This window comes from Quercus suber, unplaced genomic scaffold, assembly GCF_002906115.3.
Source record: "Quercus suber isolate HL8 unplaced genomic scaffold, Cork oak 2.0 scaffold_628, whole genome shotgun sequence".
In the NCBI taxonomy this organism is placed as follows: Eukaryota; Viridiplantae; Streptophyta; class Magnoliopsida; order Fagales; family Fagaceae; genus Quercus; species Quercus suber.
The window spans coordinates 35,283-59,990 of record NW_027070070.1 but is presented as its reverse complement, the minus strand read 5'-3'; the positions used below and the strand labels follow the sequence as shown (position 1 = coordinate 59,990).

Genomic DNA, 24,708 nt, shown 5'->3' with positions numbered 1-24,708 from the left:
TTGGGTCCGAGGACCATGCAATACCTTGGCTCTGTCTACCACTTCTATTTTCCTGTAAGTATCTAGAGCCTCCTCGTCTCCCTGAGATTCCCGCATCGACGCATTATCCATCAGAGGCTGATCATGGAGCATGGCAGCGGGCAGCTAGGCTTGAGCCTCGGACTGCTGGGTTGCCTTCTTACCCTTCCGTTGACCACCGAGTTTCAGTTGCTTCGGAGGCCTGCGAAACCTACCCTCCTCGGATGGGGAATGGGATTTGCTCCCATCCATTGGCTCCTTACCCTTGGAAAGTCTTTTCCTTTTCGGGTCGGGAGATTCGGTCTGAGGGTCTGATACTGTGGGGACAGAGGACGACCTGGTTTGCATGGTTAGAATCTGGGGCTGAAGCGCTGGGGGCTGGGGCTGTGACTCCTCTGGTACACCCTTCTTGGAACCGCCTTCGAGCAAGTCAAGAAGATTGGTTTGGGGCTGTCTTTTTAAACCCATCTCAGCCTGAGTATCAACTCTTAGGGACTGGAGATCGGCTTCGGACAAATAGGGGTCTCCTAGGTCATCAGGAGGATCCTCGGATTGGTCAGCTAGGTCAAACACACTATATTCGTCCTCGGAGGAACTCAGTTCAACCACCTCCCTTGCCTTCTTAGATAGTCCTTTCTCGGCCACCGTTACTTGCTGGGATGAAGAGGGGCCTGATAGCGGAATGCCTTCAGGTATATAAGACCCCTCAGTAAAAGCAAAACCGTCCTCCACCACGGTAATCTGCGTAAGCCGAGGGTCACGAGCTCTAATTACGTGCTTCGGGACTGGGAATGATGTCTGAGCTGGGTCGCATCCGAAGATTTTATGGGCAGCTCTGACCTGGTTATCAGGTTCGTTCAAGAAAAGTTCCGACCTGAGAACGGTTTCCAAATCCGCTTTGTTAACCAGGTGGAAATGACGTGCAAAGGCGTGTGGATCTGTGAAAAGAAAAGCGAAATTCCTATGGTTAATCAACCAAATCGAGTATACAGGTATAAAACTTGAAAATGCTGAAACCTAAATTGTCTTGTATTTCGGATGCCCTACCTGGCTCCCCCTCCACTGTTGGGCAATGAAAGTCGTCGTGCCACTCTCCCGACACTATAAGGAAATCTTGGTTTAACCCCTTATTGGAGTCAGGAAGACACTGGATAAGACGAACCCTATCGTCTCTTGTCTTTATATAGTACGTCTTACCCCTCGGGTGATAAAGGTTGTAACACCAGTTCACATCGTGGTGAGTCAGACTCAACCCCATTTTCTCATTCAGGGTATCTACACACCCTAATATCCTAAATACATTCACGGCACACTGAGTAGGAGCCAGGCGAAAATGCCTAAGGTAATTGAGGGTCACCGGCCTCATAGGGATTCTCATCCCTCCTTCTACAAAAGCGACTATCGGGATCACGACTTCCCCCTCTCTCCTCTTAAGGTACCACTCCCCTTCTTCACAGTATTTCAAACTCACATTATTGGGTATTCCATAGTCGACAATGAATTTGTTCATCATCTCGTCGAATTCAACCAACTTCTTAAACTTACCTATTCCCCAAAGACGACTAAAAGTTCTAAAAGAAGAAAAGGAGGAGTAAAATCAAGGAAATTTGAGATCGCTAGAAAAAGAAAACTTACAAAAGTATGACGATACTCTTCAGATAGTGTACAAGTCGAACCAGATTCAAATCATACGCGTCAATAATTGTAAGCGCGAAAATGATGAAACCAGGCGATTCAAACAGGTACTTATACTCCCCCTTAGGTTCCTCAAATGTAACCGCTTGCTCATAAAAGCAAAAGATCATGCCGTTGAAAGTGGGAAACGTGGTGCCGCCAAAATTTAATGTGGGCACCCATTAAGTTTTGAAACGCTAAAAACGCGCATCGGGCAGTTAAAAAGCCGCCAGCATCAACACAAACCGAAGTGGGGCGACTCGTCTAGAGGGCCCGCAGGTATCAAAACCCTCCTCCCCGTCCGAGGGAACGTGCAGCAGGGTTTTGAAGGCTATTGTGGGGCCCGTGGGCCTGATAGCCTCGGCCCATCGGGTAGCAGGCCCAAGGCCCATGCCGAGGAACACAGACTATTCAAGGCTAAATTGGGGAAAACCTCTTCTCCCAATCCACGCCGAGGACCTCCTCATCCTCGGCCTGACAAGTATGATTTTTGGGAAAGACTAACCCCAAAGCAAGTTGTCACCCTCGCATTTAATGCATTCAACTAACCCCCCCTGGCCGCATTAATGGGGAGGTAACCCCTTAGCAGGACAACGTTGGTCAGAGTGAACCACTTGAGTACTGATAAGGCCTCTGATGGGACGGACAGCCAGAAGAAAGGCAAATGGATGATCAACAGATGGAAGAAGGAGATAGGAAGATGAAGATTATATAAGAAAAGCAAGTAAAGTAAAAAAGGGAAGGGGGGGAAAAGAGAGAAGAAAAGGGTCTCCTCGGCCACGGGCCGAGGAGCATCCCCCCATTTGTAAAGAAACTCTTGGTATTTTTTATAAAAGAAAGTTCATGCATGGTGATCGACGGCTAGTGTCTAAACCTTTGACCCACTCTCTACAAATTTATTGTTTGGGCTTGATTGGGCTGAAAACCCATATTTACTCTACTCAGGGTCAATCCAAACTGAGTCTCTACAATTAGAAATACAGAAAGAGACATTTGAATTTTACATATTTTTTAAAAACAATCAAGTTAGTGATGCAAAATACAACTTTTTATGTAAATTGTAATACTTTTAACATTTCCTTAATTTATTTTGAGTAATCAAATTACATGTTTAAACTTAATGTACTTTTATATTAATCTCTTCATTTAATTTTTTATTTATTTTAATAATATGAAAAATCATCGAGTGCAACTTAGTAAAATAACTTAGGTGTAAAATATGAATTCTAGTTTACATTTACATTACATTTGATGATTACAATGTTATATAATTGTTTATTTATTTTGTTAATTTTGATTAATATTTTTTGGTTTAATTTGCTTCTAATATTATATTTTAATCTTGTGCCCCACTCCCACCTTGGGAACTAAAAATTTTGGCTCTGCCATTAGATCTCTCTTTTATCAATATGTATCTTTGAATAAAGTGAAAGTGAAAATATCATCTTTGTCCCTACATTTTTAAAAGCTAATGTGTACATAAGTTAATATGTACATAAGCTAATGTGTACATTTTCCGTTTACAAATATTCATGAATTGAATTTGAATCATATTAAGATAATTGTGTGTTAAACAAATGGAAGAATGACATGTGTTAAGTAGTAATTATCAGCTTTTGTGAGGTATTTGAGTTAATTGAAGTCATTTAAGACTTTCAATAGTGAATTTTCTTTTTCTTTTCTTTTATGAATATAACTTCTTCTTCTTCTTTTTTCCTTTTTCAAGACTCAAGAGTCTTGAAGACTAAGTTCAACTGGCACCCCTAAAAAAAAATAGTTCAATTGGAACAAAAATATATAGGATATAAATCATCCTTCGTTGTTATAATTATTGAATTATGGTAAGATTTGTTGAATAGTATTTTTAAAAAAAAAATTAGAAGAATAGCATGTTACTAAAGTTATTTAGTTATGTAGACTCTTTTTGAAATTCGAGTTTGACAAACTCTTTTTGGAACTTGAGTTTGACAAACTCGAGTTCCAACCCAAAATCGAGTTTAGCAAACTTGAGTTTCAATTTGTTATACAACGTTAGACTGCCATGCAACTTAAACTAATTGAAACTTGAGTTTGATAAACTCAATTTTGGGTTGAAACTTGAGTTTGACAAATTTGAATTCCAGAAAGAGTCAACATAACTAAATAACTTAGTCCTCGTACTATTCACCTAAAATTTTCCTTAAAAAGTACTATTAAACAAATTTTGCCATTGAATTATAAATAAATAAATAAAATATTTTTTTCTTCATTTTATTTTTACATATTTTATAGGAAAAATAAAAAGCTTTAAGGGTATGTTTGGTAACTGTTTTTTCCCTTTATTTGAGTTGAATTTCCCTTTATTTTTTGTTTCCAAAAACAATTTTCTATTTTTTAGACTAAAAAACTTGTTTGGCAACCCAAAATAGACCGAAAATAAAAACTGTTTTCAAAACTCAATATGTGAAGGAAACTGAAAACATGTAAAATGCTATTTTCAATTTCTAATTTTCAAAGGTTAATGAAAACACACATTTAAGTTAATGGATCTATCTCATTTAATGATTTAGCATTAGAGTTCAAATCTTAGTAACAGCATATTTTAGTATTTTATATTTTTTTTTCAAAAAATTATTTTTTTAATTTTAACTAACCAAACATGTTTTTGATTTAAAAAATACTAGAAAATTGTTTTTTCTTTATATTTCTAAAAACAAGTTTTTGAAAATAGCAAACAAAAACCATTACCAAACATAATCTTATTTTTTACATTTTATTTCTACATTCTTTGGGAGCTAGAAATTGTGTTAATTATTTGGGCATGTTGACAGATATTTATATTCTAAAAAAAAAAAAATCACATCGTCTGGCTCCTGCGTTGGGTAGAGATGAAATAAACCACTAGAAGCCACACAAACAACAAAAGACTCAGAAGTGAGAAGAACCCAACCTTTTTATTAGAGAGAAACAATGATTCTGCGTAGAAGAACCCTTTTAGCTTACAATAAAAATGCAATCTTTCACTCTCTCTCAACTCAATCAACAACCATCCAAACCCCATATCGTAAAACTCCAATACCACCCCAAGATTCTGATACTCTCAACAAACTCGACCACAAAGACTGGTTAGCACCATGTGAGGTTTTGAAAATTACCAGTGCAATCAAAAACCCCACTTCGCTCATCACATTCTTGGACCAATACTCTAAACGTAAAGACTATAAACCCAATGAAGCTCTTTACACTTTGGTCATAAACAAGCTTGCTCAGGCCAACATGTTTGATGCCATTGACTATGTTATGCAAAGAATCAATGCCGAAAGGCATTGTTGTCGGTTATCTGACGAGTTTTTCTATAATGTTATCAAGATTTACGGCAATGAAAAAAAAAAAAAAAAAAAAAAAGAAGAAGAAGAAGAAGAGGCAAGCAAGCAAACAAACATATAAAAGATAATAAAGGACTCACAACAAATTTTTATAATTATAAAATTTTAGAAGACTCATGGAACTTTTGGGCATTAACAATAATTGAAATTTAATTTTGTGAGGGACTCTTAGTGGTTGATCTTTATGATGTCTTCTTGTTGCTACAAAGTTTTAAAAGTTAAGAAATATATTATGACCACTATGCACCATTGGCGCGATAGTTACTCTGTAAATATAAGTACTTGTGAGATGTGAAGGGTAAGGACTAGAGTTCAAATCTTCAGGAAAGAGTTTTACGTACATATGCACTTAAATTAGGTTAAAATAAATTCTATTTGTAAAATAAAATAAATAAAAACACGTTTCAGTCATGTAATAGAAGAGCTTTTAAGCTGACATCATAGTTCTCCAAAGCTAATGTAATGTGTGTGGAGACCTTGCTGGCTTGCAACATGTGCTCTAAATTCCACGTGTTAGCATCATGTTCAAAGGAGTTTCTCATGGTTCCATCCAAAGTAATCTATCGGCCGAAGCTAAGAGTTAATTGGTTGAAGATGTTATAAGTGCAATAGAGAAGTTTTATTAAACCAGCGTGTTTGGGCTAGTTGGTTGCCACAAGGCTAAGACTACCGTGGTTGTAATATATAATTTTATATTCAACAGTCTTTTTATTTTTATAAAATTAAAAATTAAAAAAATATCATTTATTTTTTTGGATAAATCAATAGTTATAATGGGAAAAGAAAGATTTAAATTGAAAACACTAGGACATACTAGTTAAGTTAGAAGGCTTCTAAAATTTTTTAACTTAAAATAAATATTAAAAAAAAAACATTAAATTCTTATTACCTCTTTTCCTCTGCTAATTTTCCCCATCAATCTCTTCATTGATTTAAATTGTGTATTTTTGCTAAAAAAACATTAATTTTAAATAATTAGAAATACAGAAAGAGACATTTGAATTTTACATATTTTTTAAAAACAATCAAGGTAGTGATGCAAAATACAACTTTTTATGTAAATTGTAATACTTTTAACATTTCCTTAATTTATTTTGAGTAATCAAATTACATGTTTAAACTTAATGTACTTTTATATTAATCTCTTCATTTAATTTTTTATTTATTTTAATAATATGAAAAATCATCGAGTGCAACTTAGTAAAATAACTTAGGTGTAAAATATGAATTCTAGTTTACATTTACATTACATTTGATGATTACAATGTTATATAATTGATTATTTATTTTGTCAATTTTGATTAATATTTTTTGGTTTAATTTGCTTCTAATATTATATTTTAATCTTGTGCCCCACTTCCACCTTGGGAACTAAAAATTTTGGCTCTGCCATTAGATCTCTCTTTTATCAATATGTATCTTTGAATAAAGTGAAAGTGAAAATATCATTTTTGCCTCTACATTTTTAAAAGCTAATGTGTACATAAGTTAATATGTACATAAGCTAATGTGTACATTTTCCGTTTACAAATATTCATGAATTGAATTTGAATCATATTAAGATAATTGTGTGTTAAACAAATGGAAGAATGACATGTGTTAAACAAATGGAAGAATGACATGTGTTAAGTAGTAATTATCAGCTTTTGTGAGGTATTTGAGTTAATTGAAGTCATTTAAGACTTTCAATAGTGAATTTTCTTTTTCTTTTCTTTTATGAATATAACTTCTTCTTCTTTTTCCTTTTTCAAGACTCAAGAGTCTTGAAGACTAAGTTCAACTGGCACCCCTAAACAAAAATAGTTCAATTGGAACAAAAATATATAGGATATAAATCATCCTTCGTTGTTATAATTATTGAATTATGGTAAGATTTGTTGAATAGTATTTTTTAAAAAAAAATTAGAAGAATAGCATGTTACTAAAGTTATTTAGTTATGTAGACTCTTTTTGGAATTCGACTTTGACAAACTTTTTGGAACTTGAGTTTGACAAACTCGAGTTCCAAGTTTAGCAAACTTGAGTTTCAATTTGTTATACAACGTTAGACTGCCATGCAACTTAAACTAATTGAAACTTGAGTTTGATAAACTCAATTTTGGGTTGAAACTTGAGTTTGACAAATTTGAATTCCAGAAAGAGTCAACATAACTAAATAACTTAGTCCTCGTACTATTCACCTAAAATTTTCCTTAAAAAGTACTATTAAACAAATTTTGCCATTGAATTATAAATAAATAAATAAAATTTTTTTTCTTCATTTTATTTTTACATATTTTATAGGAAAAATAAAAAGCTTTAAGAGTATGTTTGATAACTGTTTTTTCCCTTTATTTGAGTTGAATTTCCCTTTATTTTTTGTTTCCAAAAACAATTTTCTATTTTTTAGACTAAAAAACTTGTTTGGCAACCCAAAATAGACCGAAAATAAAAACTGTTCTCAAAACTCAATATGTGAAGGAAACTGAAAACATGTAAAAGGCTATTTTCAGTTTCTAATTTTCAAAGGTTAATGAAAACACACATTTAAGTTAATGGATCTATCTCATTTAATAATTTAGCATTAGAGTTCAAATCTTAGTAACAGCATATTTTAGTATTTTATATTTTTTTTTCAAAAAATTATTTTTTTAATTTCAACTAACCAAACATATTTTTGATTTAAAAAATACTAGAAAATTGTTTTTTCTTTATATTTCTAAAAACAAGTTTTTGAAAATAGAAAACAAAAACCATTACCAAACATTATCTTATTTTTTACATTTTATTTCTACATTCTTTGGGAGCTAGAAATTGTGTTAATTATTTGGGCATGTTGACAGATATTTATATTCTAAAAAAAAAAAAAATTCACATCGTCTGGCTCCTGCGTTGGGTAGAGATGAAATAAACCACAAGAAGCCACACAAACAACAAAAGACTCAGAAGTGAGAAGAACCCAACCTTTTTATTAGAGAGAAACAATGATTCTGCGTAGAATAACCCTTTTAGCTTACAATGAAAATGCAATCTTTCACTCTCTCTCAACTCAATCAACAACCATCCAAACCCCATATCGTAAAACTCCAATACCACCCCAAGATTCTGATACTCTCAACAAACTCGACCACAAAGACTGGTTAGCACCATGTGAGGTTTTGAAAATTACCAGTGCAATCAAAAACCCCACTTCGCTCATCACATTCTTGGACCAATACTCTAAACGTAAAGACTATAAACCCAATGAAGCTCTTTACACTTTGGTCATAAACAAGCTTGCTCAGGCCAACATGTTTGATGCCATTGACTATGTTATGCAAAGAATCAATGCCGAAAGGCATTGTTGTCGGTTATCTGACGAGTTTTTCTATAATGTTATCAAGATTTACGGCAATGTAGCTTGTCGAACAAGCAAAGCAATCGATACCCTTTTCGATATGCCAAAGTATAATTGCTGGCCTAGTGTGAAAACCTTTAACTTTGTGCTCAATATGCTTGTTTCGGCGAAACTGTTTGATGTTGTTCATGATGTGTATATGCGTGCTCCTCAGTTGGGTATTGAGATTGATGCTTGTTGTCTTAATATACTCATCAAAGGGCTGTGCGAGTGTGGGAAATTGGAGGCCGCATTCTACGTGCTCGATGAATTTCCTAAGCAAAGGTTNCTAGAAGCCACACAAACAACAAAAGACTCAGAAGTGAGAAGAACCCAACCTTTTTATTAGAGAGAAACAATGATTCTGCGTAGAATAACCCTTTTAGCTTACAATGAAAATGCAATCTTTCACTCTCTCTCAACTCAATCAACAACCATCCAAACCCCATATCGTAAAACTCCAATACCACCCCAAGATTCTGATACTCTCAACAAACTCGACCACAAAGACTGGTTAGCACCATGTGAGGTTTTGAAAATTACCAGTGCAATCAAAAACCCCACTTCGCTCATCACATTCTTGGACCAATACTCTAAACGTAAAGACTATAAACCCAATGAAGCTCTTTACACTTTGGTCATAAACAAGCTTGCTCAGGCCAACATGTTTGATGCCATTGACTATGTTATGCAAAGAATCAATGCCGAAAGGCATTGTTGTCGGTTATCTGACGAGTTTTTCTATAATGTTATCAAGATTTACGGCAATGTAGCTTGTCGAACAAGCAAAGCAATCGATACCCTTTTCGATATGCCAAAGTATAATTGCTGGCCTAGTGTGAAAACCTTTAACTTTGTGCTCAATATGCTTGTTTCGGCGAAACTGTTTGATGTTGTTCATGATGTGTATATGCGTGCTCCTCAGTTGGGTATTGAGATTGATGCTTGTTGTCTTAATATACTCATCAAAGGGCTGTGCGAGTGTGGGAAATTGGAGGCCGCATTCTACGTGCTCGATGAATTTCCCAAGCAAAGGTTGAGGCCAAATGTGAGGACATATTCGACACTAATGCACGCATTGTGTGATAAAGGGAAGGTAGGGGAAGCATTTGGGTTGTTTGAGAGGATGGAAAAGGAAGGGATTTATCCGGATACAATCACATACAATATTTTGATATCAGGGCTTAGGAAAGAACGGAGAGTCGAAGAGGGTATGGAGCTTTTAGAGAGAATGAAGTACAAAGGGTGTTATCCGAATGCAGGATCTTATCAGGAGGTGTTGTATGGATTACTTGATACCAAGAAGTTTGTTAAAGCAAAGGAGTTAATGGGTAGGATGATCTTGGAGGGTCTAAGTCCAAGTTTCATGTCTTACAAGTTATTGATTCAGGGGCTTTGCAAGGACAAGTTATTGGGGGATGTGGATTGGGTGTTGAAGCAGATGGTGCAGCAAGGTTTTGTTCCAAAGATGGGGATTTGGAAGCGGATTCTCAGAAGTATGTTTCCAGGAAAGAACCAAGATAGCAGTATTTCTTTTGAGGAAATTGTAGGGAATTAGCTAATTTGAAAATCATGAGCGTTGTGGCGAAAAGAGCTTGATCTCATCATGATTTTGCATACACAATATGGTCCTTTAGAGAGTTCTAGTTACAGAACTACTACCAACAACACAGAGGAAATTGCACAACTAGCTGCAAGGAAAACAAACTACATTGATCCTTGAATCGTAAGACTACACAACTGAAACAAGCTACAAGTTCCAGTACACCTGATGGCTACTACTATGCACCTATCTTTAATCAAACCATTTTTATCCACACTTTTTTGCAAAGCTGCTGAGTCTGTACTTTGTCAAAAGATAAGCTGCAGAATGGAATTTTTATCCTTATAGCTATTGTCCCTTCTAAATATGATAGATTAGGTCATTGCTGGCATGTTTAGAAACAAGCTTCCAAAATTGTTCTGTTTTACCTATCTCTAACCCAATTAAGTCTCTAGTCTGCATAATTCCAAAATTTCCTCCATATATTTAAAATGTGTTATAATAGCTGTAATCGCAAAGATATGGTCCTACTCTCAGACACCAGTCTGCACTCTGTAGAATAAGCGCATAGTGTAGCCTCTATACCAGGACTCAGATTGCTTTGATCTATTGACAAACAATCCTTAATTGCGAGACATGTTACTTTGGATGATTTTAGGGAAGCAGAACAACTGCCACCAATCAATCTGTGGTGGTCTCTCTTGAAAAGCTTCCCAAAGTTCTGAGATGGTAAACTTTCCAGGCTTTGGAGGAAGGCATCCGACAGGATCAAAAGAGGGAGTTCTATTAGACTACTAGTATGTGGAAATAAACCTCAACTTTAACAGAAGCTTTGCATGCCATAAGTCCATGACATGTTCTGTTCTTTATTGTTTCAGATGGAAATTCAGCCAGAATTACTTAAATGGACCATAGCAAAGATAAAACATGTTGCTTTTGTAAGTTGCGTAAAACCCGTACAGCTTACTTTCTTGAGACACTTTATAAAAAAAAGAATTGCTTAAAGTGTGGCTTTTATTTCTCTCGACTTAGAAATTACAATGGTCCTCTCTCGAAAGTTACCAGATCAATTTCAATTCTGGTTTGACTCTCTGATATGCCAGTTTCAATTCAAAAAATTGAGGGAGACTCTTGAAACTTTAGTTATACGGCAAGTTCTTTTTTCGGTTTCTTCTTGTTAGACTAATTATATATAGCTTGATTAAAGACCAGAATGGGTTACAACCCTGTTAAACCAATCACCAATATGTAAGTTTACCAAGAAGAAAAAATCCCTCCTTGCTTCAGAACTGCCTCATGAAAATCTGGAGGTTGAAAACCATGCCCTTGGTTGTTATTCTGGCATGTTTATAATTGGAATGCGCTGCCATTTTTTTTTTTTTAAGGCATTTTAAGTTGGAAACTTAACTAGTCTGAAACATTACTGTTTCCAACCCTTTTTATTCTCTTTCCAGCAACTCGTAAAACCTGCTTCACATGGATATGCACCAAAACATATATAATGCCAATATGCCACTTAGGATAGGGGCATTCTTAATATATCGATAATAATGTGAAGTGGCAAAGACAATCTAGTATAGAAGCAAACGGTGCATTTGAATTGATGGCCTCCAGGTATTCTGCATCTCACATTTAGCACTCAAGATTTCCAGTCAAAGATACGGAGCAGAAATTTTCATTTATGGTATTCTCAGCTACTGCTTGCACTAAAACATATCTGGGAAGTGAGAAACCAGGTGATTACAGGATATAGATTTCAACATACAACAAGTAGCAACCAGACTTAACAACAACAAAATTCTTATTTTAGCAACAACAAAAAAATATAAAATTTAAAACTATAGTGTTTTTTTTTTTTTTTAAAGGAATTCACAGGAGAAGTTGGCCCTTGATGGCCAGGTTGTCTTCTCTTCAATAGGAATCCATTGGCGGCTTTGTGTCCCTCCATTGCAGGCTTGGAGTAGTCGATAATATGGATTTCAACATCTTGGCTTTTGCTACATATCGAAGGGCCCAACGAGGACTTCCTATAAAAACAAGCAGGTAATACTATGAATCAGGACTACCTTTTTTTACTTATGAACAAAACCACCCATACTTTATGATATATAAATCTTGTTATATCTATATTCACCTACATACAAATCTAATACATATATAAGTATTGGTTATGAACAATACTAGCGAGTGTGTTTTTTTTTTTTTTTTTTTTTTTNCAGGAGTGAATGTTTTCACACACTAAACACACTTTCTCAACAGTATTTACTACCTAATTTCAAAGATCTTCCTCCAGCTTTCTATCTAGTAAAAAAAAAACACCTACAAAACTGCAACAGATTCACCAAACACATGTAATCAAAGTTTATGCTTGTTGTGACCGATAACTCTTTATGACTGGACTCAGATTGCCTTGATCTATTAGGTCGACAAATCAATATATATTAATAGCCAAAGTTCATAGAAAATTAATTAGATTTTAATTGGATTCTCAATTTTGCATCATGTGTCCATTTAATTTTTAATTTTGTGCCAAGTAAAATTTGAGTGTAAAAATTGAAGAGTCAAAATCCAATTAGATTCTAAATTGGATTTCAATTGGAGTCCTAATTTTTCGCCATGTGTCCAGAGATAAAACAATTAGTAACAAAAACAATTAGGAGTTTGCAACATCATTGATCAATAAGTCCAATTTTATTTTGCCATTTGCATGCTGTTCCAAACTGTGTGCAAGAACATAAAAATACCAAATAATGCAAGTTCATTTGTTCATTTTTTTTTTTTTTTTTTTTTTTGAGTGAAGAGATTTGAGTGTTGAAGTATTGGTTTCACATAAAATAAAATAAAATGAAGTGAAATCAACAGTATGAATGAGTATGTAGTTTAATGAAATATAGTATGAATGTTAAGTCAAGTATTGGTTATGAACACAGTAAATAATTAATTTAGTTAAATAATTAATTTCTAAATTAAGACAGGTATTATTTTTCTCCTTTATAAATATTAGCTATAACTTATAATTATCCGTTGCAATAAAAGCTTTGATACTTTATTTATTAGGAGAATTTATTGCAATAATTTAAAAAATGAAAAAATAGTTGTAATATCTTGATACCAATTATTTTTGCAATGAGAGATGCTATGTCTACAACAATTTTACAACATTTTTACAACAAATCACAGGTGATTAGTTGTTATTGGTTCAAATTTAAAACTAACACTAAGATTACTTTTTTGCCCCAACAATAACAACCAGTAACAACCTGCCACTTAGGATTTGTTGTAAAAATGTTGTAGACATATCATTTCTCTTTTACAATTTATTACAATGAAAATTTCAAAGTGATATTTTATTGCAATGAATATCTCATTACAAAAATAGATGCCTTTAGGGCATATTAACAAATGCCTTTAGGGCATTTGTTGATAAACCATAATAGGAAAGTTTTGACACTACTTTTATGGGAAATATAAAAAACTGTCAACAACATTTATTATTTTATTATTCTCCCAATAAAATGTTTCTAAAAATAGCTCATAAACCATTGCCCTAAGAGCATTGGTTAACATTTCCCATAATTTTATTATCTATTACCATGAAAAATATGAAGCAAATATATAATCAATTATTTTACAACTTATTGCAATGACAAATATGAAACAATTATAAATTACATCGAATATTGTAGACACTGCATTTTGTATCCGTTAATAAATTTTGGTCCTCGGCCCCAATGATGAGCTTGACATATGTCAACCAAGGGTAATTAAAGAATTCATAATAGTTTGGAAGTAATCACAACTCAAAAGTATTCAAATCGTTTTGAAATCAATATTGAAAAATGACTTTTACTCATTGTTTTGACCATAACTTTTGATACACGAAGAATGTTTTGGTGAGGTTTGTTTTATTGGAAAGTAGACATCATGTGCTTGAATTTGAACATAAATTTTGCCTAATTTAGACTTATATTGAGCGAGTTATTACTGTTTGGAATTGGGCCAACTAGGCAGTCCAATTTTTTGGGGTTTAAAACTTCATTTTAAGGGCCCAAAACATAATGCTTTGATGTGAGCCAGCCCATGGACCCTTGAGAACTTCCAAAGACCATTAAAAAGTCTAAAAACCCTAGTTTTAACTTATAAATATTCATCTTATGCTTCCAATCAAAACTCTAGCTAAAGAGAGTAATTTTTAGCCTCCATCTTCAAAACTCACACACAGCCCCTTAGCACGTTTTTTACAAATTAAAAATCTCTCTTTAGTTAGTTCTAAGGCAGAAACTATTTTCCAAAATTGATTTCTCAAAATCTTTTTCAATTAAAGTTTGTTCTTGAATTGTGATTACCTAAACTATTGTGTTCTTTTGATTATTATTTCCTATCAATCTAATCTTTGTGTTGTAGGCACTAAGGGGTCAGTTAAACAAACTCTAAATTCATAATTTAAAGCAATGTGAGTGTTCTTTCCATGAACTCTTTCTTTGTTCAATAGGATTCACATGAATTTCTTAACATAGTTTTTATATTTGTTTTATTTGATTTGTTTGATGTTCATGGTTATGTTTGATATGGATTAATCTGATTTTGTTTCATGTTTACTTGTTTATATTGACATTTGTTTTATTTGCTTCATGTTAATTTAAGTGTTTAGGGTTCTAACATGCTTGTTTGATTTATGTTTTAATATCTTTGAATGATGAAATCTGTAAAAATGTAATTTTTTTTCAAATCTGTGCTAAAGGATGCGTACGCATCTTTGAGTATGCATATGCACCCCGAACCCAGATTGGGAAAAAATCTTGTTTTTTATTATTTTAATCACTTTTTAACATGTTATTTGATTTTGTTTGACTCTATTTAGGTTAATATGTTTATGTTTAATTATTTACCATATTTATTTGAATATTTAGTTTATTTAATATCTTTTCCTTGTGTGTTTATATTTAATTGTCAACTTGCCATGTTTATCTTTTTGCCATATTTAGTTTATTTAATATCTTTTCCTTGTATCTTTATATTTAATTGTCAACTTTCCATGTTTAATTTATTTAGTTTATTTTGTGTGTTTTATTTCATTTGCATGATGTATGTTTAGGTTAAGGATTATGGCTCTCTTAATAAACTCTTCAATTAAATATGACCTAGCAAGACATAATGGAGGTCGGCCCACAAGCCGAGCAGTCTTGGGTGCCTAACACCTTCCCAAGCCATACCCAAACTCTGAACCCATAATCTGGTACGTGGATTCATGTGTGTAAGTGATTGACCCGAAAAGGCCTAATATGGTTCCTAGACCTAATCTAGGTGACAACTTCATTAGTCCACAATGGCGACTCCGCTGGGATATTTGAAGTTTAACTCTGACGTGTTGTTAGACCATAAATAAATAAAGATTTTATTAATTGAGCCCAATCCTATTTTATTTTGTTTGCACACACTTCACTTGGTTCTTTTGTTCCTTTACCTCGGTTGGTGATGAGTGGGAAGACGAATACAATCTATTCGGGCCAAAGTCTTTCGAAGTTCATCCCACCAACTCACAATTTGTGTCATTGCCTATGATGGGCTTTAAAAATGTTAATGGTTTTCCACCAATTCACAAATGTCCACTTAGGCCCTCGGTTGGAATCATGGCCCACCTAGTTGTAAGTGACCTACTGATTTGTCCATTTAGCTTTAAGGAGCTTACCCAACATAGATAAGCTTAAAACTCAACCATGCAGGGTTACCCAATTGTGTATGCATGTGTGTGCTTTGTTTGAATTATTTGTTGGGCTAATAAAATGGGTTAATCTTTTTTAGTCTTTTATGTTTGCAAAAAAAAAAAAAAAAAAAGCCATTTTTTTAATTTTTCAAGTTCTTTTTTTTATAATAAAATTTTTCATTAAAAAAAAAATGTGTGAAGTTTTCACCCAAAAAAAAAAATTTAAAAATGTGAGTTTTCAGTTAGATTTTTTTTTATATAAATTCCAAAAAAAAAAATTAAAAAGAGTGAGTTTCTTTTTAAATATTTTTTTTTCCCAACAAAGAGTTGCTTTCACAATAAAATTTTTCAAAAAAAATTAAAATGTGAGTTTTTAGTGAGATTTTTTATATAAATTTCTAAAAAAAGTTTTTTTTTTTTTAAGTGAGCTTTTTGTAAATAAAAATAGCCTTTGAAGCTCACAATAGTAGGTTGGATTTGTGCAGTATTCTCGATTTGTGTTTTTGCAGCTCCTTTGAGTATCATAGTAATATTCTATTAACTTTATCATGCATCATGTTATTTATTATTTACTATTGTCGTTGATAGTCCCGATCATATTACTTTCGTCCACAGAGAAAGCAATGGACAAAGATCACACCGAGCTTCGCCTCACCCCTGATGACCACCTGGCGAGGACAAGGCCATCATCCACAATCAATGACGAAGCGTTACGAGAACACTAATAAGCCTCCACATTGTTGAAAAGATATCTCCCCATTAACACCCCTCAAGGACGTTACATATTCGGGAATAATATCACCATTAAGACAGCACCAACGGCTAGAAGGAAAAAGGAAGCACTTATATATATACCCATTCATGAGACCTGAAAAAGAGGTACAAAAATTTCTAACTCATGCACATTACTATCTGAATACTTCTTTATACTTCTAGCTATTAGCATCGGAGGCTTTATGGTAGGCACCACACCGGTGAACACGCTATTTCTTTTCACCATTCTTCTTGTCTTAGGATCTAGATTAGCTGTGGACGACTCCATGCTGGATGAACATTTCTACTGACGATCTGAGCATCATCAGTTTGGCACCGTCTGTGGGGATTAGTGATTCTTGAGCACCCAGGTCGAGAACATTGTTCCATTCCAAACTATAATTTCATATGGAATCCAACACTAACCTAGATCCTGCTGCATTGGCCCTACAAATCCAGTCGCTCGCAGCTACCGTGGAAGAACTTACTAGGTAGAACCAAGAGATGAGGCAAAGGCTGCAGCAAGAAGATAACTACTTGGAGACCAATCGGGAAGATGATGGAGACAGCCACAGGAGACAACCCGATACTCCAGAAGAGGCGTACTTGGATCTTCTTAGGGAAATGAGAAAGGAGATGGACGAGTTGAGGAATGCTATCAAGGGTAAAACAAACCAGAGTTTGGATAGAATGGTCAGAAAGACAGACTCGCCCTTCACCTTACCTATTCTTGAATGCCTGGTGCCTTCAAAGTTCTGTTTGCCTTAGCTTGAACCATTCGACGGATTAAAAGATCCATTGGATCACCTCAATACTTTTAAGACAACTCTGGGTGTCCAGCAGCCTCCTGATGAGATACTATGCCGCTCTTTTCCCACTACTCTCAAAAGGGAAACCAGGGAATGGTTCACCAAATTGCCAATATCGTCCATTGACAACTTCGAGCAACTAGGCAGTTCCTTCCTTCGTCATTTCGTTGGCGGGTAGCATCCAAAAAGGCCAACTGACCACTTGCTCACCATTAAGCAGGGAGAAAAGGAAACCTTAAGGTCCTATGTGACATAGTTCACTCGAAGAACCCTGGAAGTAGACGAAGTAGATGATAAAGTGCAACTAACAGCCTTTAAGGCTGGATTAAAGTCCAAGGATTTCATGGTTTCCCTGGAAAAGAATCCTCCTAAGGCAATGGTAGAGATGCTTTTGAAGGCACAAAAATACATGAATGTTGAGGATGCCCTGGTGGTAATAGAAGGAGTGGAAAAGCCCAAGGAGAAGAAGAAAGAAAAAGAAGACAATAGAAGAGGACGAAAAAGGGATCGAGCTGACCGTCAAAATATTGAAGGAAGTAGACGAAGGGATGACAAGAGTCTTCGTCCAACGAAGTTCACACCTTTGGTGATGCTTGTCGACCAAATCCTGACACAAATCAAGGGCGAACACTTCCTTAAATGGCCAATACCGTTGCACTCATCTCCTAATGTGCGCGATAAGAGGAAGTATTGCCGTTTTCATAAAGATCACGGGCACCACACAGAGGATTGCTAAGACCTAAAGAAGCAAATAGAAGAACTTATACAAAAAGGAAAGCTGCAAAAGTATGTGAAAAAGGGAGATTCCAATAGGTTTAGGGATGGCAACAAGGACTGGCATGAAGACTCTCAGAAGGACGAGGACCACATGCCCCCTAGTCCACAAAGTGCTATAGGAGAAATAAAAACTATCATGAGAGGGCCGTCCGCTGAAGGATCATTCAAGTCCCTTAAGAAGTCGTACTAAAGGCAGGTGAACAGTGTTCATAGCCTGCCTCCTCTAAAGCAAAGACGGACAAACCAAGATATGTGCTTCTCAGAAGAGGAAGCTAGAGGGGTAAAGCAACCTCATGACGACCTGTTGGTCATTATGATTATGATCATGATTGAAGGGTTAAAAGTAGACCCAAAGAGACTTCGTCCTTTCGAGTCCCCCCTCGTTAGTTTCAGTGGAGACAAAGTATATCCCCAGGGAATAGTAACATTAACGGTCACAGCCAGCTTGTATCCCCTCCAAGTAACAAACAAGCATAACTTTTTGGTAGTAGACTCACCTTCGTCCTACAATGTGATTATAGGACAACTTACCCTCAATTGCTGGAAAGCTGCCACTTCCACTTATTGCTTGAAGGTGAAATTCCCAACAGAACAGGGGGTTAGTGAGATAAGAGGAGAATAGGTACTAGCGAGGGAGTGTTATCAGGCAATCCTGGCCTCAAAGGAGAACCACACGTGGATAATCGAAGACAAGACATAAGAAATTGTTGAGAAGCTAGAAACAATAGAGTTGGTCGAAGGAGATCCTACAAAGACGACCGAAGTAGGGAAGAGCCTAAATCCCCAGATGAAGAAAGAGATCGTCGGCTTCCTAAAAGATAATCTGGACATTTTTACATGGAGCCATGAAGATATGCCGGGCATACCAGCAAGCATCATTCAACACCGTATAAATGTGGACCCCAAGAAGAAACCTATCCAGCAAAAGAGAAGAGTTTTTTCCCCTGAACGGAACAAAGCCATCATGGACGAAGTAAACAAGCTGCTCGCTGCTAACTTCATCAAGGAAGTCTATTATTCCGAGTGGTTGGCCAACGTCGTCATAGTCAAAAAAGCAAACAAGAAGTGGAGAATGTGTGTTGACTTCACTGATCTAAACAATGCCTGCCTAAAGGACAACTTTCCCCTACCTAGAATTGACCAGTTGGTGGATTCGACTGCCGAGCACAAGCTTCTTATCTTCATGGACGCATTTTTTGGGTATAACCATATACAAATGGCCAAGGAAGATCAAGAAAAGATGGCTTTCATCACTAGCCAAGGGCTCTATTGCTACAGGGTTATGTCATTTGGTTTGAAGAACGCAGGGGTCACGTACCAAAGATCGGTAAACTAGATGTTCAATAAACAGATTGGGAGAAACGTGGAAGTGTACGTTGATGATATGCTCGTCAAGAGCAAAGAAGAAAAGGACCACCTGGACGATCTCAAGAGTCGTTCAACACACTCAGACAATATAGCATGAAGTTAAACCCGTCCAAATATGCCTTTGGGGTCTCCTCAAGGAAATTCCTCAAGTTCATGGTGTTGCAAAGAGGAATCGAAGCAAATCCCGAGAAAGTGAGAGCTATCCTCGAGATGTCTTCACCAAGGTTAGTCAATGAAGTACAATCACTCACAGGAAGAGTAGCAGCCCTCAACAGGTTTGTCTCGAAGGCAACAGACAAATGCCTTCCTTTCTTTAAGATCCTAAAGCAAGCTTTTGTCTGGACGGAAGAATGTGAGACAGCATTTCAAGAATTGAAGTGCTACTTAAGCAACCCCCACTCTTGAGTCCATCCAAAGAAGGCGAAGACGTATTCCTCTACTTGGCGGTATCCATAACTGCAATCAGTGCGGCCTTAATCAGGAAAGAAAACAAGATACAACTTCCTATGTACTGCATCAGCCAGGCCTTTAGGGAGCTGAAGCTCAATATCTGCGCATAGAAAAGATTACCTTCACCCTAATAGTGGACTCAAGAAAACAATGTCCTTACTTTCAAGCTAACCCGATCATAGTAATGAAGGACCAGCCTATCAAGAAAGTGATGAATAAACATGAGGCCACAGGACGAATGGTACAGTGGCCATCGAGCTCAGTCAGTTTAATATAGAATACCGCTCATGGACGGCCATAAAAGCTTAGGCATTGGCAGACTTCATAGCAGAATTCATCGCCCCCGAGCATGCAGAAGACCAGGAAGAACTTCGGACAATCCATACAGACGGATCACCCACCCAGAAGAGAGGCGGAGCGGGTGTCGTTATCACCTCATCTAAAGAGGACATTCTGAAGTATGGGGTCCAGCTTATATTTCCTATAACCAATAACGAAGCAGAGTAAGAGGCTATGTTGACGGGGCTAAGAATAGCTCAGGTACTTGGGGCTAAAAATATCGTGCTAAGGAGCGACTCACAGCTCGCCATAAGGCAAGTCAGGGGAGATTTTGAAACAAAGGAGACAAGAATGCAGAAATACCTCAAATTGACAAACTAGTAGGTAAGCAACTTTAATCGCGCAGAGTTTGTTTAGATCCCACGAGATCAAAATGCTGAAGCCGGCGAAATAGCATGGAGTGCATCAGCAAATGATTAGGCAAAGATAAATGATTAGAGGCTGGAAGGACAAAACTCTCCTAGCATCGAAGAATTTCAAACCTTCACTGTGCATACCCACTCCGAATGGACGAGTCCATTTCTGTTTTACCTTAAAGATGGACGGTTACTGCTGGACCTTGAAGAAGCCAAAAAAGTCCAAAAATGAGCTGCTCGGTTCATGGTACTGAATGGCAAACTTTACAAAAGAGGCTTCTCCCAGCCCTACTTAAGGTGCGTAGAAGAGGAAGAAGCCAGATATGTTCTGGAAGAGTGCACAGGGTGTTTACAGTGATCATATGGGGGTAAAGTCCCTCGTTAGGAAGATTACGATGGTAGGTTACTTTTGGCCCACAATGCAACAAAACGCAGTGGATTTCATCAAGAGATGTGACAATTGCCAAAGGTATGGGAATGTTCAATGAGTCCCAGGGGAAAAGATGACGACTATTTCCTCACCTTAGCCATTTGCACGGTGGGGGATCAACATTATGGGCCCCCTACCATAGGGAAAGAGATAGATGAGGTTCCTACTCGTCGCAATTGACTACTTCACGAAATGGGTCGAAGCAGAAGCACTAGCAATGATCATAGAGGCAAAGGTATAAAATTTTGTATGGCAAAATGTTGTTTGCAAGTTCGGGATACTAAGGACGATCATCTCAAACAATGGTCATCAGTTCTACAATCACAGATTTAGATTGTTTTGCTCAAGCCTGGGCATCAAAAACAAGTACTCATCCCCAGGACATCCTCAGGCCAATGGACAGACGGAAGTAACGAATCGAACCTTACTCAAGATAATCAAGTCCCGGTTAGTGGGGGCAAAAGGAGCATGGCCCCAGGAGTTACCAAACATCCTGTGGGCTTACAAGACTACTGCACGAACACCAACAGAAGAGACACCCTTCAACCTAACTAATGGCTCAGAAGCAATCATCTCAGTCGAAGTAGGGCTCACTAGCCTCAGGAGGGAGTTCTTTGACGAACAAAGCAACAACGATCAATTAAAGCTGAACCTGGATTGTCTAGACAAAGTTAGAGACCAAGCCTCCCAGAGAATGGCCAAGTACCAGTAGAAGATGGCCGAATACTACAATTGGAGGGTAAAGTTGAAAAGATTCAACATCGGGGATCTCGTCGTTCGAAAAGTGACTCCTGCAACAAAAGACCCAGTGTAACGTCCCAGTCAACTTTAAAAAAAAAAAAAAAATCAATGACCAGACTTTTATTTTGGGTTCCCACGTGCCAAGCCCCACCTAACCCCACTACCCACTCCCTCTTATCTCTTCTTTTGGCCGGCTCCCTATTTTCTTTCTTTCATTTTCTTTCTTTCTCTTTACTAAAACACACACACACTCACTTCCACACTTACCCGCCGGCCTCCACTCCAAACCACACCATCTCACCATCATTTTTCCGGCAAGATCACTAGAAAAATACTTTGGAACCCTAAAGCATCTTCATCATTTTATTTGAGGTGAAAATTTCTCATCTTTTTGGTGGGTTTTGCACTTTTTCTTGAGGTTATTTTTATCTAAGCTTTAATAATGATACCCATGTGATTTATGAGTACTAGAAGTGATATTTATGTGTTTTTATGTATGGGTTTTGTATTGGTGGAATTATTTGATGAATGGGTATATATTTTGTGCTATTGATGACTACTTAAGGGTTATGTATGGTGGAAAAATTTAGGAGTTTTAAGTTAAAACATGTGATGGTTGGTGAATTTAATTTTTCCATTGCCATTGGGTTTATTGGAGTTAGTTAAAGTTCTAAATTTCTTGTCTTGGAGGATATATTGATTTTGCTTTCATGAGTCTCTTAATGATGTAGTGTAAATTTTATGGAAGTTAGTCATAATATTGGAGATGATGTTAAATGGGTTAACTCTATAAATTGGAGTTTATGCCTTGTGAATCAATTTGTTGAGAAATTATGGAAGTAGAATATATTATTATTGATGATGTTAAATACTAGGCTTGCCTAATTAAGTGATTACTTGGCAATTCCTAAATTGTGGCTAGATGCAATTTCAAGCTCTATGCTTATTGTGATAGGTTTACTTGATATTGTTTAGGTTCTAGCTAATCTCCTTGGAGCTTGGAGAATTAGGATTTTGCGGTTGTGAGGTAAGTAGATTTTTAATGGAATTTTGAAAAATAACATAAATGTTGTTTTTGAGTTAGACAGGTTTTTGGAAATTACCTATGGAAACTATATTTTCCTAAAAACTACTGTGTCGTAACCTTAATATATATATATATATATATATGTATGTATGTATATATATGATTATATATGAAAATGCATCATATTTGGTATTGCATTTGGGGAAATGTATGAACTGTTGATAAGGAAAAATAAGCATCTTTTATTTAATCTTTGATAAGAAAATCATTGATTTTATGGTATATTGAAAAATTTAGAGATGCTTATCTTGTCTTGTATTATTTGGGAAATTGATAGAAAATCTCTTGACAAGAGTGAAGTTGAAAACCTTACAAACTTTGTAGAAGTTAGATTATTTAAGGTTTTCTGAAACTACCTGGATATGAACTATGTGTTTCAAAGTAGTGTAACCTGTGAGTTTATGTTGTTTTAACACCATGCCATGTGTGATTTCCCGGTGATCACCCGATTTGGTTTTCGTGGTGTTTGTGACAACGGAATCAAGTTTAGGTCAGTGCCCTTTCACTTTGGATGACGCGTTCTTCCCTGTTGTCCATAGGGGGAAGAGGATTCCTTGATTGTGTGTGGGTGAGGCTACTGCCCATGGGGCCAAGAGACCACATGCAAGAGAGGTCCTATTTGACGCGCTCTCTCTACTGCCCATGGGGAGAGAGAAAAACCTTGAGGATATGGGTGAGGCTGCTGTCCATAGGGCCAAGAGTATGCATACCAGAGAGGACAATATCATGCAAGTTGTGAATAGGTGGATTCCCTGACCGGTCTATGTGGTAGTGTGGTATATTTGAGATAAATTACCATATGTTAGAATTTATGGCTTTGGAATTATACTATTATTGCTCACAGATTATAGCATATGGTTTCAAGATATTTACTTTGAGGAACTTATATTTCATTATTAAATCATTCTTGTCATATTACTATTATTATAGTAGATGAAACTGCATTTCCCCCACCCCCATTAAATATGCAACTTATTGGGTTCTGTCTCATTCCATTATTTTATAACCTTTTCAGAGTAGGTAACAGTCTTTTGAGACAGCTTTTTGGTGGCTAATAGTAGTTAAACTAACTACTGATGGAGGCTGAACTTTTATAATGGATATATTAGATGGTGTAAATCTTAGAATAGGCTTGACTCATTCTTTTGTATATTAAAGTGGTTGTGATGTTATTTTCACTGATGAGACAAGCTGTGATATGTAATTAATTATTCAGACCTCTATTCTTTTGTGGCCAATGGTCCTTGTAATTATTGCTTAGAGCTCTGACTTAATTTGAGAGTATATTCAATGGAATTATTATGATAATTTTTAATGTTGGTTTTTGATATGATTTATATGGATTGGATTGTCAAAAAAGGAAAATTTACAGGTTCTTTGAGATGTCTTTTTCATGCCTTGGACCCTTTGTGGTTTGGGGTGTGACACCCAGCACAAGGCAAACTAGGACCAACCTGGGAAGGACCTTACAAAGTCGTCCACTATTCACGAAAGGGAAGCTACCACCTGGAGGACCTAGAGAGAAACAAGTTACCTCGTCCATGGAATGTCGAGCATCTAAAGAGGTATTACGAAAAGGAACCATAGCCTAATTGTAAGTAGTCAGCATGATTTCATACTTTTTAATACAAGTCATGTATTCAAATAAACGTATTATTCAGCATTTCATATGTATTATTCAGCAATTCATGTGTTCTAGTTATCTCTCTCTCAAAAACCAAAATCGTCGTCCAAATCCGAGTTAAAAAGAAGAAAGACTATAAGGTTCCTTAAATGGATGTACATCATCCATATTAGAAAGACGATAAGATTCTTTAAGTGGATGTACATCGTCCAGGTTAGAAAGAGGACAAGATTCCTTAAGTGAATGTACATCGTCCAGATTAAAAAGACGATAAGATTCCTTAAGCCGATGTATATCTTCCAAACTAAAAAGAAA

The 24,708-nt window shown here is 36.1% G+C and overlaps 2 protein-coding genes and 1 long non-coding RNA gene across 5 annotated transcripts; all 3 read left to right on the top strand.

The window, feature by feature from the left end:
* Positions 1-7,920: 7,920 nt before the first annotated feature.
* Positions 7,921-8,761, top strand: LOC136064115 (pentatricopeptide repeat-containing protein At3g14580, mitochondrial-like). The gene has a single exon (XM_065765435.1). The coding sequence runs from the start codon at positions 8,021-8,023 to the stop codon at positions 8,759-8,761; it is 741 nt and encodes a 246-aa protein (XP_065621507.1). The 5' UTR covers positions 7,921-8,020.
* On the top strand, positions 8,721-10,393 carry LOC112011982 (pentatricopeptide repeat-containing protein At3g14580, mitochondrial). The gene has a single exon (XM_024044338.2). It carries the CDS (start codon positions 8,771-8,773, stop codon positions 9,968-9,970), a length of 1,200 nt encoding a protein of 399 aa, XP_023900106.2. The 5' UTR covers positions 8,721-8,770; the 3' UTR covers positions 9,971-10,393.
* Positions 10,394-21,781: 11,388 nt separating this feature from the next.
* LOC136064123 (uncharacterized) lies at positions 21,782-24,471 on the top strand. Of its 3 annotated transcripts, none has more exons than XR_010625780.1 (3): positions 21,782-22,054; positions 22,658-22,709; positions 24,130-24,471. It is a non-coding gene; the product is annotated as an uncharacterized LOC136064123 (long non-coding RNA). The 3 variants fall into 3 exon arrangements; XR_010625781.1 differs by lacking the exon at positions 24,130-24,471 and adding an exon at positions 23,785-24,097; XR_010625778.1 differs by lacking the exon at positions 24,130-24,471 and adding an exon at positions 23,309-23,693.
* Positions 24,472-24,708: the final 237 nt, after the last annotated feature.